General features: G+C 43.0%; 1 protein-coding gene across 1 annotated transcript in view; it reads left to right on the top strand.

The window, feature by feature from the left end:
* PGM2 (phosphoglucomutase 2) overlaps positions 1 to 16,571 on the top strand; it is a 35,050-nt gene that overhangs the window by 11,988 nt on the left and 6,491 nt on the right. The window contains exons 4-13 of the mRNA XM_059382287.1: positions 2,491 to 2,575; positions 4,624 to 4,707; positions 4,831 to 5,024; positions 7,955 to 8,144; positions 8,864 to 8,961; positions 10,604 to 10,784; positions 10,873 to 10,966; positions 12,496 to 12,625; positions 13,461 to 13,650; positions 15,360 to 15,493. Coding sequence (XP_059238270.1) covers positions 2,491 to 2,575; positions 4,624 to 4,707; positions 4,831 to 5,024; positions 7,955 to 8,144; positions 8,864 to 8,961; positions 10,604 to 10,784; positions 10,873 to 10,966; positions 12,496 to 12,625; positions 13,461 to 13,650; positions 15,360 to 15,493 — 1,380 coding nt within the window. The remainder of the gene's footprint in view (positions 1 to 2,490; positions 2,576 to 4,623; positions 4,708 to 4,830; positions 5,025 to 7,954; positions 8,145 to 8,863; positions 8,962 to 10,603; positions 10,785 to 10,872; positions 10,967 to 12,495; positions 12,626 to 13,460; positions 13,651 to 15,359; positions 15,494 to 16,571) is intronic.

The raw sequence follows: 16,571 nt of genomic DNA on the forward strand, positions 1-16,571 counted from the left end.
CCTGGGGGTGGCTCAGTTGGTTAAGCACCTGCCTTCAGCTCAGGTCATGATCCCAGGGTGCTGAGATCGAGTCCCCTGCATGGCACTCCCTGTTCACTGGGGAATCTGCTTCTCCCTCTCCCTCTGCTGTTCCCTCTGCTTGTGCTCTGTCTCTCTTTGTCACATAAATAATCTTTAAAAATCTTTAAATAACCTTCTTAAAAAATCTTTAAAACTTAAAAAAAATCTTTAAACAATCTTTTTAAAAATCTTAAACAAAAAAAAAAAAAAGAAAGAAAGAAAGAAAGAAAAGAAAAGAATTAGGTCATAAGCATGCTTTTCTGTCTCCGGGGGCCGGGTCACTGCCTCTAGCCAGAGCATGTGCCATGCACATACATGGCCAACTGTGCCTGTGGAGCTTCTGAAATTGCTTCTTTTGGGGCTGATTCTCAGCTTCGGGTTGACACATCCTTCGGATATGTTCATGTTGGTGATTAAGGTATGGATATTTCTAGCTCTGGCCTTAGAGCCATAGCATTTCCAGAAAGTGACCGCTCTGTGAGTTTATGGCTCAAGTCTCCGGGTGTGATGGGGTGGAGTGGAGCCCAGGGTCGCTCCATTCCACAACTTGCAAGATGTTCAGAGATAGTCGCATAAGTACCGAACCAGTACATGGTCAAACATTATGGTGAGTAAATGGACTCTCGTTAAAGAGGCAGAAACGACTGCAGGTGCAGAACTTTATGTAAGGAATTATTAGTCCTTTCATCTCCCAATTTTAAAGATCTGGTGGGGAAAGATAAACACATAAACAGTAACCATCAAGCATACACAGAGAACACATTGAATCTTTCCTGTGCAGATCTGTTACTTAGTTGGTATATATAATGTATGCATTGAGCATACATACATTGAGTCTCCCTTGCTGCTTTTAAGAAAGCGCCTTTAGGGCACCTGGGTGGCTCAGTCGGTTAAGCCGCTGCCTTCGGTTCAGATCATGATCTCAGGGTCCTGGGATTGAGGCCTGCATTGGGCTCTCTGCTCATCGGGGAGCCTGCTTCCTCCTCTCTCTCTCTCTCTCTGCCTGCCTCTCTGCCTACTTGTGATTTCTGTCTGTCAAATAAATAAAATCTTTAAGGGAAAAAAAAAAAAACACTTTTAAGTCACCCAGAACACAAGAAAAACATTCCATGAGGGGGAAAGTGACATCTGTTTGAAGTTACTTCAGTTCTGATGACTACAGTTTAGACTTACTTCAGATTTTTATTAAAATTGTTTTTGCTGAATTTTGTTATTTTTGTGAGTTTCCCTTCGTAGAGTCTTTTTTCCCCCCACTGTCAAAAATCTTGTTTTTATTACTGTGAATCCTAGGAATTTTAATGCTCATGTTGTGAAAACACAGAGATCTCTTTGTGCCCAGCCAGCTTCCAGAATAGTGTTGGCTAAAGCTGGTGCTCAAGTAATATTTGGAAAGAGGGGTTCCTGAGTGGCTCAGTTGTTAAGCATCTGCCTTTGGCTTGGGTCATGATCCCAGAATGCTAGGATCGAGCCCCACATTGGGCTCCATGTTCAGCATGGAGCCTGCTTCTCCCTCTCCCACTCTCTCTGCTTGTGTTCCCTCTCGCTATGTCTCTCTCTGTCAAATGGATAAAATCTTAAAAAAAAAAAAAATTGGGGAAGAGAAGGAGTACATATCTGTTTATTTAATCCTATAATGGTATGTGGTTCAATGAAAGTAAACTGCTCAGCTTTTGTGATAAAATAGTCTACCCCAAGGCTGAAGAAAGATTTGATGCCCCGTTCTGTGTCCTGCCCTAAGCTAGCCCTGTGGAAGGTAAGAAAAACTTCAATGTCAGAGATGTAAGTCTTGTTTTAAAGGGCTGAATGGAGCCAAGATGTGTCTCTGCCCGATGTATGTATCACATACATACACACTCTCCTACATATGCCAATATGCCTTATACTTCATGAGATGACATCTAATCAGATGCTAGTCTGTGTGGCTTCTATTGGATTGTGAGAACTTTAGATGAGGGTTTCTCAGCCTCTGCCGTGTTGACATGGGATGTCCTACTGGGCTGGGTGAGTCTTTGTTGGGGCCTGCTGTGTGCATTATAAGGTGTTTGGTGGCGTCCCCAGCCTCTAGCCTGCTCTAGCAATCCCCAGTGATCATCAAAAACATCTCGGGCATTTCAGATGTCCCATAAGAGGGGCAGAATTGCCCTTGGCTGAGAACCCCTGAGACGGAACAGAAAAACTTGGGTGAGGCCCTCGGCCAGCTGCTGTGGGACTTGTTTGACATGAGGCAACTCACCTGGCTTTTCTTGGCTTTAGTCCCATCTCTGTAAAACAAAGATGACTCCTAAGACTGCTCCAAGGTCAGTGTTCTGTGCCAATGGAAATACAATGAATGACCTGAAGAAGGGGTCAAGCACTCATTTCCTTCTCCACCGGCACCCAGGGTCCTGACACGTTCCTCTCCTTTCTCCCCCCATCACGCTGCATATCCAGATTTGCCCGACTTGCTGCAACCACATTTATCACTCAAGGGATTCCTGTGTACCTCTTTTCTGGTATAACCCCAACCCCCTTTGTGGTAAGTAACCCTTTCTCTTTATAATTTTCCCTCACGGGATCAGGGATAGGATGTGGCTGTGTTCTGCGGTCTTTAAGCTATTGGGATTTGGGTATTTATTTGACAGGAGAGCCCCTTGGCATTTATCAGGCATCCTCTCACCTCTCTGGGTATGTTCTCCCCACATCCTAATATTATCTCGCAGGTGTTCAACCCCTAATGCATCAGAGTTTATTTTTTTCTAAGTGCAATTTTCCTTCTTAGCATTCAAAGGGTATTTTAACTAGTTAGCAAAATATCTTTTGTTTGCTGTCTGTGTTTTCATTGGGTTTGTGTGTCTTTTTCTCACTGGCACAGGCAGGAAACTCCTTGGGTAGAAATCTGAATTCACCTCAAACCGTGTCTCCCCCTGAATGTTTTTGACAAGTTGATTAACCAGCTTTTGCTACACACGTTTTGTTCTAAATACTGTTCGTGACCAGGACATGAAGCCTGCTTGGCACATTTTAGGAAGTTTTTTTTTTTTATATCAAATCCTTAACAGAGCAGAACTCAAAGAAAAGGACAATAGGGACTATGACAACTGTTCTTTTTAAGTAGATGGAACTTTATAAAAATGGGCTCAGGTGCTGCGAATGTACATTTTTTTTAGAAATTAAGCCAAAAATGTGAGTGGAATGCAGCTTCTTACATCGGGTGGACAAGAGGTGAATAAATAGAGAAGCCAGCTCCACTGGCTCGAGTGCATGGACAGGTAGATGCCACACCTTCCGGGTTGTCAATAACCCAGTAGACACACACACAGCCAGATGTAGCTTGGATTTCATTGTTCGATGGAAAAACTGCCATGTGTTCTAGCATCCTTGCTCTTCTGTACAATGTCAGTGTTAACTGCTATTATTTTTCTATCAGACATTAATTATAAGAGTATCTCCTGAACATTTTCCCGTGCTGTGGCGTGGTTCTCCCCTTTTCTTTGCTTGGGGGATATAAAATAACCCCTAAAGGGACAATTGACCACAGAGATCTTGGTGGGAGGCTGGAGGGGGGCTGATGGTTAGAATCTCAGGCTGTCTGTGTGTAGTAAATCTTAACCTACAGCCCCCAAAATATTTTTTTTAAAAAGATTTTATTTATTTATTTGACAGAGATCACAAGTAGGAAGAGAGGCAGGCAGGGGAGGGGTGGAAGCAGGCTCCCTGCTGAGCAGAAAGCCTAATGCGGGACTTGATCCCAGGACCCTGAGATCATGACCTGAGCCAAAGGCAGAGGCTTAACCTACTGAGCCACCCAGGGAGCCCAAGGGAGGAGAGCCCCATCCCTCTCCCCATCTGGGGAACTAAAGTCTCACAAAGTGGGAGCCGAGTAGAAATACCAAAAAGGGATTTCCAACGTTGGAGCGGGCGATGAGTGAGCAGGCCGTAGGAGCACTCCATTTCTTCAACATTACCCTGCCCTGTTCCCTAAAAGCAAATGGGAAAGAAGACAAAGCCACTGGAGGGAAGAAACAGAATCCATAAACTTCTGTCCTGAGCCGAGAGCTGAAAAGAATGGGAGATGAAGGATTAGAACTTCTTTTTGTTTGAACAGATTTCTGGTTCTACCAAGTGGAAGACAGAATGAGAAGAAGGCACCTAGGAAAATACTCACCTGTTTTCTTGGGATAGGGTGCATGTCCCTCAATTTTGAGCCATCATAGTAAGGATCGTCTGGGTGTGGCACAAACATACAGAAGGACACCTTCTTACGATGTTTTTCTATTATGTGTATTAAAAGAGAGCAAGTTGGGGCCCCGGGGTGGCTCAGTGGGCTAAAGCCTCTGCTTTCAGCTCAGGTCCTGATCCCAGGGTCCTGGGAGCGAGCCCCACATCAGGCTCTCTCCTCAGCAGGGAGCCTGCTTCCTACTTTCTCTCTGCCTTCCTCTGCCTACTTGTGATCTCTATCTGTCAAATAAATAAATAAGATCTTTAAAAAAATAAAAGAACAAGTTGATACAAACAGTTTACAAGACCCAGGCTGAGGATCTCTGATTTTTCACTTAAAAGTGTTATTGTTTCTTGCCTTTACAGCCCTACACGGTGTTGCATTTGAAACTTTGTGCTGGAATCATGATAACTGCCTCCCACAACCCAAAGCAGGATAACGGGTACAAGGTATTCTGCTTTTTCTCTCCGTACTCGTGTCCTCTGTCTGCATCCTGTTCCTTTATGGTGCAGGTACGGAGGCTGTATTTTCCACGAACCTAAGCCATCTGGATACGTGCCTGCCTTCTCCAGGTCTACTGGGACAACGGAGCTCAGATCACCTCTCCTCATGACAAGACGATTTCTCAAGCTATTGAAGAAAATCTGGAGCCGTGGCCTCAAGCTTGGGACGATTCTTTAATTAACGGCAGTCCACTGCTTCATGACCCGAGTGCTTCCATCAATGAGAGCTACTTTGAAGACCTTAAAAAATACTGTTTCCACAGGTAAGTGGATTGTAAACTCACCTCCTATGAGCTCAAATAAGGTGATTCAGTCAAATGCTCTCATTTTTCGTTCAGTTTTTCTCTCGATGGGTATGTATACTGTGGCTGCATCTGATTTTAGAGGGTGTAGGTCAAGGATCAGTAGTTTTTTCTTGTAAGGACAGGTGATTCATAATTTGGGCTTTGTGAGCCACTGTCTTACAACTGCCCTTTTCCCCTCCAGTTCATTTGTCATGGGTCCCTTCTGTGCTGACCCCTGCTGGTTCCGACTCTTCCATTGTCATGCCGCACCCCTATGTGTAACCCAGGGATGCAGACTTAGGACATGCAATGAGGGAAGAAGCCATCAAGCCGAGGAACAGTGTTGTCCTGCTGTGACATGCTTGGAGCCCCACCACCCTTGACTGACCCCCCAGGAAGAGACCACTGATTTTAAAGAGGCACAGTTTCTCGGCTGTCTCTAATACTGTTTCTGTGGGACCACTGGGAACGGAGGCTGCAGGGTAGAGGAGCCTCTGGTGGGAGCGGCCCTCCTTGCCAGGTGTTACCATGTGCAAATGGAGGTCAGGAGTCTCCAGATGCCGGATTTGTTCTCCCTGACAGAAATGAGAAACCTACATTTTCTGTGCGAAATCTCGTCATTTTTGAATGTGGGGGACCATTCTGTCAACGGTGTACAGCCCAAACGGAACACATGTGTGCGCCTTCCCTCTGTCCCTCTGATTGGATGTCATGGAGACAAGGATTTTGACTGGCTCGCTCCTCTAGGGAGCACCGGTGACAACGCACTCAATGCCTTGATGCTAGTGTGGGTGTGCGTGCAGGGTGTCGTAAGCGGCAGGTCCTGTAGCAACATTGCACGGGCATCGACGGAGTTGGCCATGAGTAATAAATCACTCTCCAAACACGTTCTACCTGTTGACGCTCCCACCAGCAGAGTCCCAACTGTATCTGTATCAAGCTCAATGACGTACTATCTCGAGTGTATCAGAACAGTATGTGATCCATATATCTTACCCGTCCTGAGGATTATCAAATTTCTTATTTTGCTAGATGAAAGCAATATCTTACTTTATTTGAATTCTTTAAGTATGAATCAATTATTTTTTCCTGTTTATTTCACCTATATTTTTCTATATATTTATTCATTTTTTTTTGCATTTGTGAAACCTCTTTGCTCGTAGAGAAAACCGATCTTCATTTATTTCAAATGTTGTTTTCCCTTCTGTTGTTGTTAACTTTGGACTTTTTTATTGAAACTTTTTGATGAACTCATAAAAAATGGATAATGTCTATCAGTCTTCTAATTTATGAGTTCTAAGTTTTGTGTTGTACTCAGACTTTCTTTATACCAAGATTGTTTTTACCCCTTGCTTATTTCTAGGGCTTGCATATTTACATTTTATAATGTTTTTAAATCTTTTCAGTCATTAGTGATTTTTTAATTCTGTGTGAGACATGAAATAGCAAAGCAGATTGGTTTTTATTTTTTTTTTAGGTTTTGCTGTTACACCAACACATTAAATTAAAGAATCTATCTTTGCTGATTAATTGGAAATATCACTTTATCAACTAATTCCCCACTTGGATTGAGTGTTTATATAGATAGTTTCTATAGGCCTTTACTTTCACTGATTAATTTTTTTTATAAAGTTTTTTTTTTTTTTTTTTTTTTTTTGGACAGAGAGAGAAATCACAAGTAGGCAGAACAGTAGGCAGAGAGGGGGGGGGGGAGCAGTCTCCCTGCAGAGCAGAGAGCCCAATGCGGGACTCAATCCCAGGATCCTGAGATCATGACCTGAGCCGAAGGCAGAGGCTTTAACCCACTGAGCCACCCAGGTGCCCCTTTACTGATTAATCTAATCTCATTTTAATCCTCATAGTAATGCTAAGGGTAGGTTCTGGTATATCACCATTTTATAGATGAGAAAATTGTGACACAGAGAGGTTGAGTAAATAACCAACAGTCACACAGTTTATAAGTGACAGAACTCTAGGAATTACATTCAGAGTATGTCTTCAGAGCATGTTAACCATAAAGCCATTCCTGCTTCTCATATATATTTCCCATTTCAAACTCGATCAACTTCTACTCTCTATTTTGTTCCTTTAATTGCCTTTTTAATCTAATTCTAAACTGTTCTAATTATGATAGCTTTATACTTCACTTTAATATCTGAGCAATTTTTTCCAGATTTGTTCTCACTAGTCTTGCATATTTATTTTTTCGGATGCACTTTATTTCCTATTTTAAGAGGAAACCTTGTGCATTTATTCACTTTCAAAAGAGATGGGTTAGGTTACTACAATAACCTAAGATTCAAGCAATTAGAACACTGGAATTTTTATAAGTCTTATTTTTACCTTTCTATAACTTTAACTTTGGATATTGATTGTTATTTTATTTTAATATCCAGACCCCGGATAATTTGATAAACAGGATGGTTACTTGACAAAGGAAAAAAAAAATTTTTATCCATCCGTATATAAGAGGTTTCTTCCCATTTTGTGAAAAGGGACATTTTGAACCTAGTAGAATTAGGAGCTGGGACATTGGCACCAGCAGACAGCCATGAGTCTGTCCTAGAACCTGAGCCCCAAGTTCTTTCTTGAATTCCACTTTAGGTATAAAAGCTGTCTCATGAATCAAACTCTGAAAGTAATCAGATTTACTGAAAATAACTACAGAGTGAAATTTAAAACTTGAATGTATTGGGGGTAGGGTGTATATTTGGGAAAGGATCCGTAAGTTTTGCTTCTTTTTTTAAATGGAATTAGAAAGATAGTTGGTTATCTGGTACCTTCTTAATACATTGATTTCTTCCTTTCTTAGGAATCTGGTTCCTTGATAGCAGAGTTTCTAGTTTTGCAAGCCAGGGTTGCGTCTTTTATCTCTATTTTATCCTTTTCCATGCTGTGTTTAATCCTAGGAGTGTGAACAGGGAGACGAAGGTCAAGTTTGTGCACACCTCTGTCCACGGCGTGGGTCATGAGTTTGTGCAGTCGGCTTTCAAAGCTTTTGGCTTTGCTCCTCCTGAAGCTGTTCCTGAACAGAAAAATCCTGATCCTGAGTTCCCAACCGTGAAATACCCAAATCCTGAGGAGGGCAAAGGTGTCTTGGTAACGTCATCATTTTTGTTCTAAAAGTGACCTGTTGTATCCAAAATTCTTACTATCCAGTAAAACAACTATTTATGTGTTTTCATTGTGCTGAACAAAAAACCCAGGTTCATCATGAGAAATACTTATATGTATCAGTCACCCATTTCTTCCAAGAGGCTTCAAAATATATGTGTTAGCATCAGGATATGAGAGGTGAAATCAACATCGTATTTTAAATCGAATCGAATTAAGTTTAAATTGACTTTACTGTGCTTGCTAAATGTGAAAAGGGAACAGTAATAGAATGGCTATTCATCAAATGATTTTTATTCCTTCATTTTTTTTCTTCCTTCATTTTTTTAATATGAAGTCATGCTACGTGAATTATAGTTGCTTCAACCTTTTTAAAGGTGAAGGTCGCAACGATATTCAGAGAGTCCATTTATTTTGGTTGGTTTTGAAGGTTGATCACTTGGCAAGGCCTAGAAATACCACATACAGGCTGTCAGGTGTGGCAGGAATCCCACAGGCAGGTGTGGGTCACGTGCTGATGTTCCTGTTACCTGACCTCTGGCTTAGGAAGTATTAGGTGACCCACCAAGACCAGCTCCAGAAATAGAATTCAGCCTTCATTTGGGGAGAGTTCCCTCAGTTCTTAAAGAACAAGATATTTTTAAGGACTGCAATTTGCTCGATTCTTGACTGAAGTAGTCTTTTATGTTCCTATTCTTTTTCAGACTTTATCTTTTGCCTTGGCTGACAAAACCAAGGCCAAAATCATTTTAGCAAATGATCCAGATGCTGATAGACTTGCCGTGGCCGAAAAGCAAGACAGGTACAAGGGATTGTGATTACCCATCTCATAGAAAACATAAGCAATAAAATGTGCTTGGGGAGACCGGACCTATTGGGGAATATTTACCATTTATCACACAAATTGTCACTGTATCGCTAACATACAGTGAAATGCTATTCTGGGGACCACCAGCGTCATGCAGAGTAAATCAGCCCAGGATGAGCTTGGAATTGAAAGTACTATTTATCTTCTCTCGTTTCATCATTGATTTTATTATTATTAATGGCTCAGTACCTGATGCCCACAAGTGCATTGTTTGGAGCTTGCATTACAGTGTGGGGTTTGCTGAAGGGTTTGGTGAAGGGGCTGGACCTTTAAGGAAATGTTGAATTTAATTTGAGCAGACCACAGAGGAAGAACAGTGGATACCCAGCTTTTAAGACAAGTTTGAGGGGCACCTGGGTGGCTCAGTGGGTTAAGCCACTGCCTTCGGCTCAGGTCATGATCTTGGGGTCCCGGGCTCGAGTCCCACATCGGGCTCTCTGCTCAGCAGGGAGCCTGCTTCCTCCTCTCTCTCTCTCTGCCTGCCTCTCTGCCTGCTTGTGATCTCTGCCTGTCAAATAAATAAATAAATCTTAAAAAAAAAAAAGACAAGTTTGACCCTAGAGTTTGTCCAGAATTAATAGGACATACGTGGAGAGAAAAGACGAAAAGCGGGCAGGGTCCGAGCAGTTTTGGGTATCAAACAGCACGTGTGATGTTTTGGGAGCAGTGGGGTGCTACTAAAGGATTGTGGGTTTTATTTATTTATTTAAAGAGGGAGAGAACGAGATCTGTGGGGGGTCATGATCTGAGCTGAAATCAAAAGTTGAATGCTTAACCTACTTGGGCCACCCAGGCACCCCAAGGGATTAGGGTTTCAGATTATGATCAGACAGATTCAGTTCTAATCCCTTTCTGGGAAGTTCAGCCAGGATGATACTCGTTGAAACACAAAACGTACTTGTAGCCACGTGGACTGCGGAAAGGAGAAGTCCCGCATCTGTTGTCTGGTGGCCTGGTCATCCTAGCCTGAACCTGCTCTGGAGACCTGTTAGGCTGTTGCCTTCCAGAAACCTCAATACTGTCCAGACCAAAAACGGAGACACACAGTCTGTTATCCTGAGGTGGGATCCTACCAGGATATTTCTATCATCTTTAAAACCAAAGCTTTATGGGACGCCTGGGTGGCTCAGTTGGTTGGACAACTGCCTTCGGCTCGGGTCATGATCCCGGAGTCCCGGGATCGAGTCCCGCATCAGGCTCCCGGCTCCATGGGGAGTCTGCTTCTCCCTCTGACCTTCTCCTCACTCATGCTCTCTCTCATTGTCTCTCTCGCTCAAATAAATAAATAAAATCTTTAAAACCAAAGCTTTGGCCAAAGACGGAAGTGTTATAGATCGTCGCTCTTCCAAGATGGGAGGTTTGTCGAAGGAAACCAGCACAGAGGAGCTGCTCGGTTGTTGGTGAAGCAGCAGTCATGTTTCCAGCCAGTTCTTTAAACAAGAAAGACAAGAACATTTGCAGAAACCAGTCTGAGCCTTGTTTGACTTAATTGTCCTGCCCCAGCCGTTTGCAGTGTCTGTCTTAAGGTCACAGTAATGCATTGGTTTTTTTGTTTTGTTTTGTTTTTGTTTTCCAGTGGTGAATGGAGAGTGTTTTCCGGCAATGAGCTGGGGGCCCTCTTAGGCTGGTGGCTTTTTACTTCTTGGAAAGAAAAGAACCCAGATCACAGTGCCCTCAAAGACTTATACATGTTGTCAAGCACCGTCTCTTCCAAAATCTTACGAGCCATTGCCTTAAAGGAGGGCTTTCATTTTGAGGTAACACGTTTCCAGGACTTGCTCTTAGATTTGTTTGGCTCTGTAGAAGGACTAAGGCACGTCTTTCTCTTTTGGGTTATCCCTTTAGGAAACACTAACTGGCTTCAAGTGGATGGGAAACCGAGCCAAACAGCTCATAGACCAGGGGAAAAATGTCTTATTTGCATTCGAAGAAGCTATCGGTAAGAAGTGATAATAGTGACTGTAGCATTATTTAGTATATAGAATGCAAATAAATGGGATTTGGATTGGGGTTCAGAAAATTAACAGGAGACCAAGAGTACAGCAGCACTCAGAGGGTTGAACTGTCCAACCCTAAAACTGGCTTCTCAGATTTTCTTTTAGCTAAAAAGAATATTTTACAAAAAACCAAGCCATTAATGTCAGAGAGTGAATCCTTACCCCGGATGAAAACAGTGATGTTCTACACATGGTGCTTGGATCCCAGGACCCCACATATTTTGGGGAGTAGTGATATTCCCTCAACTATGGTGATCTCAGATCTGATATGGTTCACTCCTCTTCTGAAAGTGCTGGGCAGAGGTCTGTCCGGAGGAAAGGGAAGGACTTAGTTGTGGGGCTTTCCTCAAAGTGACTGTCACCTGAAAGGACAGCCCCAAGTCCAGCCAGAATGACTGAGAAATACTTGTCTTAAATTGTCAGTGTAGGTGAGGAGGAGGGGGAGCTAGGTAGAGAAATTTGAAATTCAGATGTTAGGGTGGGGGATATGATTATATTATTATATTATTATAATATATATTATATATTATATATTAATACTATATAATATATAATATTATTATATTATATTAGCTGTTTGTTTTGTAAAAGCCATTACACTTACATAAGAAGATTCAAAGGGGGCACCTGGGTGGCCCAATCTGTTAAGTGTCTGACTCTTGGTTTCAGCTCAGGTCATGATCTCAGGGTCCTGGGATCGAGCCCCACATTGAGCTCCCTGCTCAGCGGGGAGTCTGCTTAAGATTCTTGCCCTCTGCCCCTCCCCCATATCACTCTGTCTCTGGTTCTCTCCCTCTCTCAAATAAATAAAATCTTTTAAAAAAAAAAAGAAGAAGAAGATTCATCTGTATTTCCTGCAGCACAGATGAATTAATTTAGTTAATTAATCAAAAGAAGTGTGTAATAGTTTAGCTTTTCCTTTTCCTTTTTGCTACAATTACCTTTCTATAGCTTTTTGGTAAAATTTTTTTCCTTCCATTTGCTTATCAACTTTTTATTGTGCATCAATTACATAGTGACTCTGAGAGAAACAGATGACACTGACCTTAGCCTCGAGCAGTGTGTGTAGATCCCGTTCGTAACCACACGAGAGTACTGGCTAGGCGGTCAAGGTGAAGGACCTAACTCACAAGAACTGTTGGAATTCAGCAAAGACAGAATAAGCATTGACAAGAACAACTGGAAACCATTTTGTGTGAGCGGGAGGGGTTTGGGCTGGATGTAGGGACTGAACGGTTTGTCTAGAAGGGAGACTCTCCTAGGTTATTCAAGCAGGACTTCTGGAAGACCTGCCTCGAGCTGAGGCATTGGGCTCGATTCTTGCATGTAAAGGTGGTCAATGAGAAGCATTCACATATTCATACTGTAGAACCTCTCAGGCGATGGGCAAGGTGCACGGAGATAATGTGCATGTCCAGTGTTTTAAAGGAGCCCACACCCAAGCGTGGATGCATGACCCGTGTTTCCACAGGATATATGTGCTGCCCGTTTGTCCTGGACAAAGACGGAGTCAGCGCCGCGGTCATCATCGCAGAGTTGGCTAGCTTTCTAGCAACCAAGAATCTGTCTTTGTCTCAGCAGCTCAAGGCCATCTATGTGGAGTAAGTTTCTATTTACTCTGTTTAATTGAAGTAATAGTTTTCAGTGTTTTAGTATGTTTTTATGTGTCAGACGCTAACATTCTTTCAATGCTCTTTGGTTGTGGATTCTCTTCTGGAAACGAAGGAAAGGATCCCCCTTTTCTTTTGATGCTTACCCGTTTAACGCTTATTATCAGTCATCACTGCGGTCATCCTCAACAAACAAGAACAGCAGTTGCAGAAAGAGCTAACTGAAGAAGGTGATCTTAAGTGTTTGGTGTCAGGAAAGATGCAAGGTGTTCATGAGACATCTACTGAGTTTTTAGAACCATTAGTCAAGTCTGCCTTTATGGTGCAGAAGCAGCCAGGGGTGGTATACATGGGAACGGGGTGGGGTGTGGCCTCCGGGCAATGAAATATTTACCCCCAGATACAGGCTGAAGGCCAGGCAGCAGTTTGGCAATCCCGGGGGCCAATCGCACATTTTTTAGGCTAAATTATTCCTTTGAAGCTAGTTATGGTTACTTGTTTCATTTACTTTAAAACTGGCTGATACATGTTCTGTGTACATCTCGTGTGGGAGTATTTGTTCCTCATTTTGCATATTTATATTTTTTCTGTTGAGATGTACTGACATGAGCTTCAGGTATACAACGTAATGATTCGATATTTGTATATATCTCAAAACGATCATTGCAGGAAGTCAAGTTAACATCCACTCCGCACGGAGTTACACATACTTCTTGTGACGAGAACTTTTAAGATCAGTACTCTTAGCCACTCGCAAATACATAGTACAATATCATTAAATAGAGTCACCATGCTGTATATTACTTATTTGTGTTTGTTTTCATAGATATGGCTACCATATTACCAAAGCTTCATATTTTATCTGCCATGATCAAGGCACCATTAAGAAATTATTTGAAAACCTCAGGAACTACGATGGGAAGAATAATTATCCAAAAACTTGTGGCAGATTTGAAATCTCTGGCATTAGGGATCTTACAACCGGCTATGATGATAGCCAACCAGATAAAAAAGCTGTAAGTGATACTGTCTTTTACCAACTAAACTCTTGTATATTTACCTTCAATTATACTTTGAATAGCTTAATTTATTTTATCATGGAATTAACTGAAGCTGATTTTAGGCATTCCAGCGTTTATTATAAATACGCTATCGAAATAAATAGAAAGTTAAAAATCATGGGCTTGAACTACAAGGATCGTCACTTGTTATCAGAACCAGTGTCACCGTGTTACATACAGGAAATCAGTGCTCGGAAGTTTAAGACCCACCCACTGTCCCACAGCTAGTCGGTGATGGTTGTGGTCAAATCTGGGTCTTCTGCCTCCAGATCCGGGTTTTCCTCTGTCTGGGCACCTGCTGAGTACATCAGGAGGGACAGCCTGCCCCTGGTGTTTCTGAAAGAGTAGGTCTGGGGTGGGGGCCAAGAATTTGCATTTGTATCAAGTCCTGCTGATGCTGATGTTACTGGTACACCCTTCAAGAAACCCTGTTTGCATCCTAGTTTGTTTCACTCCATTCTCTGAATGTCCGGATGCTCTTAGCTGTCAAGCAGGAGTTTGCATTCTTGACATCACTTGGATCCTCCACTCGAGTCCAAAGAAGGCTCAAAAATGGCAGCCGAGTATTGCTAACTAATGGCAGTGGGTCAGGAAAGGAGAGTGAGACTATCCTCATGCATTGTTAGACATTTTTATTATTTCATTTTTATTTTTTTTTTAATTTTCCTCTGCGCACAATATATTTGTAAAGAGAAATATTTTGGGAAGCGTCCCGATGAAACACGGCCGCTCCAACCCTCGCCATCTCTTTGCCGTGTCGAGACAACACCCTTCCCTCTCAGGTGGTGATGCTTGGGCTTCTCAGGGGTTGACTTTATTACTTTTCTGTTGCGGAGGTAAGGATTGAGATTGAGATCTGGCGTTTCTTCCGTGCACTGTTCTGCCTTCTCCCCTCTCTTCCAAGCACTTCTGCCACAACGTGGGGTGAGTTCAGAGCCTGTGCTTGGATCGTTACGACTGGTAACTGTTATTTCCCACTTAGCTAAATAGTGTACTTTGATTCCGTTCCCCCAGATTGTGTAATTATTTTTTCTATAATTAATAGTTCTGTTCTTTCATTTCCTTGGATTTTTATGTAACGATCTCCAGTCTTCCCGCATTCCTCCAGATGCCTCTCAGGGGGGGTTTCCACGTGGCCCAGTGCCATTTTGTCCATTCTGTTTTGTTTCCACTGGCCTCCCTCCCGGGCCCCTGTCCAGGCAAGGGCAGTTCCTCTCTGTGGCGGGCGCACACGTGTCATCCTGGGAAGGCCCTTCACCAGTTACGGGGTGGGTCCTTGGCTCCTGGACCCCATGACTTCCTCTTGCTATATTTATTTTCCTAAATCACCTCCTCTAGTAGCTTCCCAAAAAAGAATGAAGAGATGAATTTTTGGAGGCACTGAAGTCTGAAAATGTCTTACTCTGTACTGATGCTTGATTGGCGCGCCATTTTGAAAGCAGGGCTCCATTATTGCTTGGTTTCCTGTACTGCTGCTGAGGGTCCCATCTCTCATTCCGTCAGGAAATGGCCGAGGCCTACTGTGGGCCACATAAAGGGATGTTGTCGCCACACTTATTCAGTCCTGTCCTTACTGCTTGTTTTCCCTCTACAGGAAGATTTCGGGAATTTTCTGCTGAACTTCTAAAATGTCAGTGATATGTTTTGATATGGGGCTTTTTCAGGTTCTCCCTACTAGCAAAAGCAGCCAAATGATCACCTTCACCTTTGCTAATGGGGGCGTGGCCACCATGCGGACCAGTGGGACCGAGCCCAAGATCAAGTACTATTCAGAACTGTGTGCCCCGCCTGGAAATAGGTATGATGTGCTGGCAGCACCTGCGATCCTTATTCCTTGAGGCTCCTAACCGGTTCTGTGCAAATACTAAGTAAAACATTTTGTCTTTCCAATATGTACCTTAATTAGGAATGTTGTTTCTGAACTGGCAGCAATTTTGTGATGTGAACAGCTGCTTGAAGCATGCAGGGACAGGGACGGGAGAGCTGATTTTCTACACGCTTATTTCTGTCCTGCCTTTCTTTGTAGGGAAAAATCTCATTCTGAATTTCAGTAATAGTAGTATAGTTTCCTTTTTCTAGTACTTTTATTTGAGACTGGCACACATGAGTTTTCCTCTTTTTCTCCTTATCTCTGATACATTAAATTAAAATCCATTGCACCACTGAACAGATGTCCTCGAGCCCCTGTTGTGCATAGGTCTGTGCTGGGTTCTGGGGAGGAGAAAGTGCCTTAGCAGAGGGAGTCCTTGCCACCCAAGAGCTGATGGTCTGATAGCTTCAGGGTCGTGTTTCTGTGACCTTGGCAAAGGGTTTGAGTTCACTTTGCAGTACCATAACATCTTAAACTTTATTCTCTTTTAAAGATTTTATTTATTCACTTGAGAGAGTGAGTGAGAGACAGCACAAGGAAGGAGAGCAGTAGGCAGAGGGGGGATGGAGAAGCAGACTCCCTGCTGAGTGGGGAGCCAGATATGGGGCTCGATCCCAGGACCTGGAGATCGTGACCTGTGACCTGAGCCTAAGGCAGAGGCTTAACCATCTGAGCCATCCAGGCGCCCCACATCTTAGACTTTAACAGCTGTGGTACACGTAGTCAGCATGTATAAATGTGGTACTGCACACTTATTGAACCCTCCAGTAACCAGAGCTCCTCTAATCAGAATAAAGAATTGGGAAAATGGTTTTTAAAGGTAGATTAAGTCACTACTGTCCAACAGAAATAAAATGTGAGGGGCGCCTGCTGGCTCAGTTGAGCTTCCAACTACTGGTTTTCAACTCTTGGTTTTCGGCTCTGGTCATGATCTCAGAATTCTCAGAGTCTGGCTCTGTGCTTAGCACAGAGTTCCCTGGTCCCTCTCCCTCCTCCTCCTCCTTCC

This window comes from Mustela nigripes, chromosome 1 (assembly GCF_022355385.1).
Source record: "Mustela nigripes isolate SB6536 chromosome 1, MUSNIG.SB6536, whole genome shotgun sequence".
Taxonomy (NCBI): Eukaryota; Metazoa; Chordata; class Mammalia; order Carnivora; family Mustelidae; genus Mustela; species Mustela nigripes.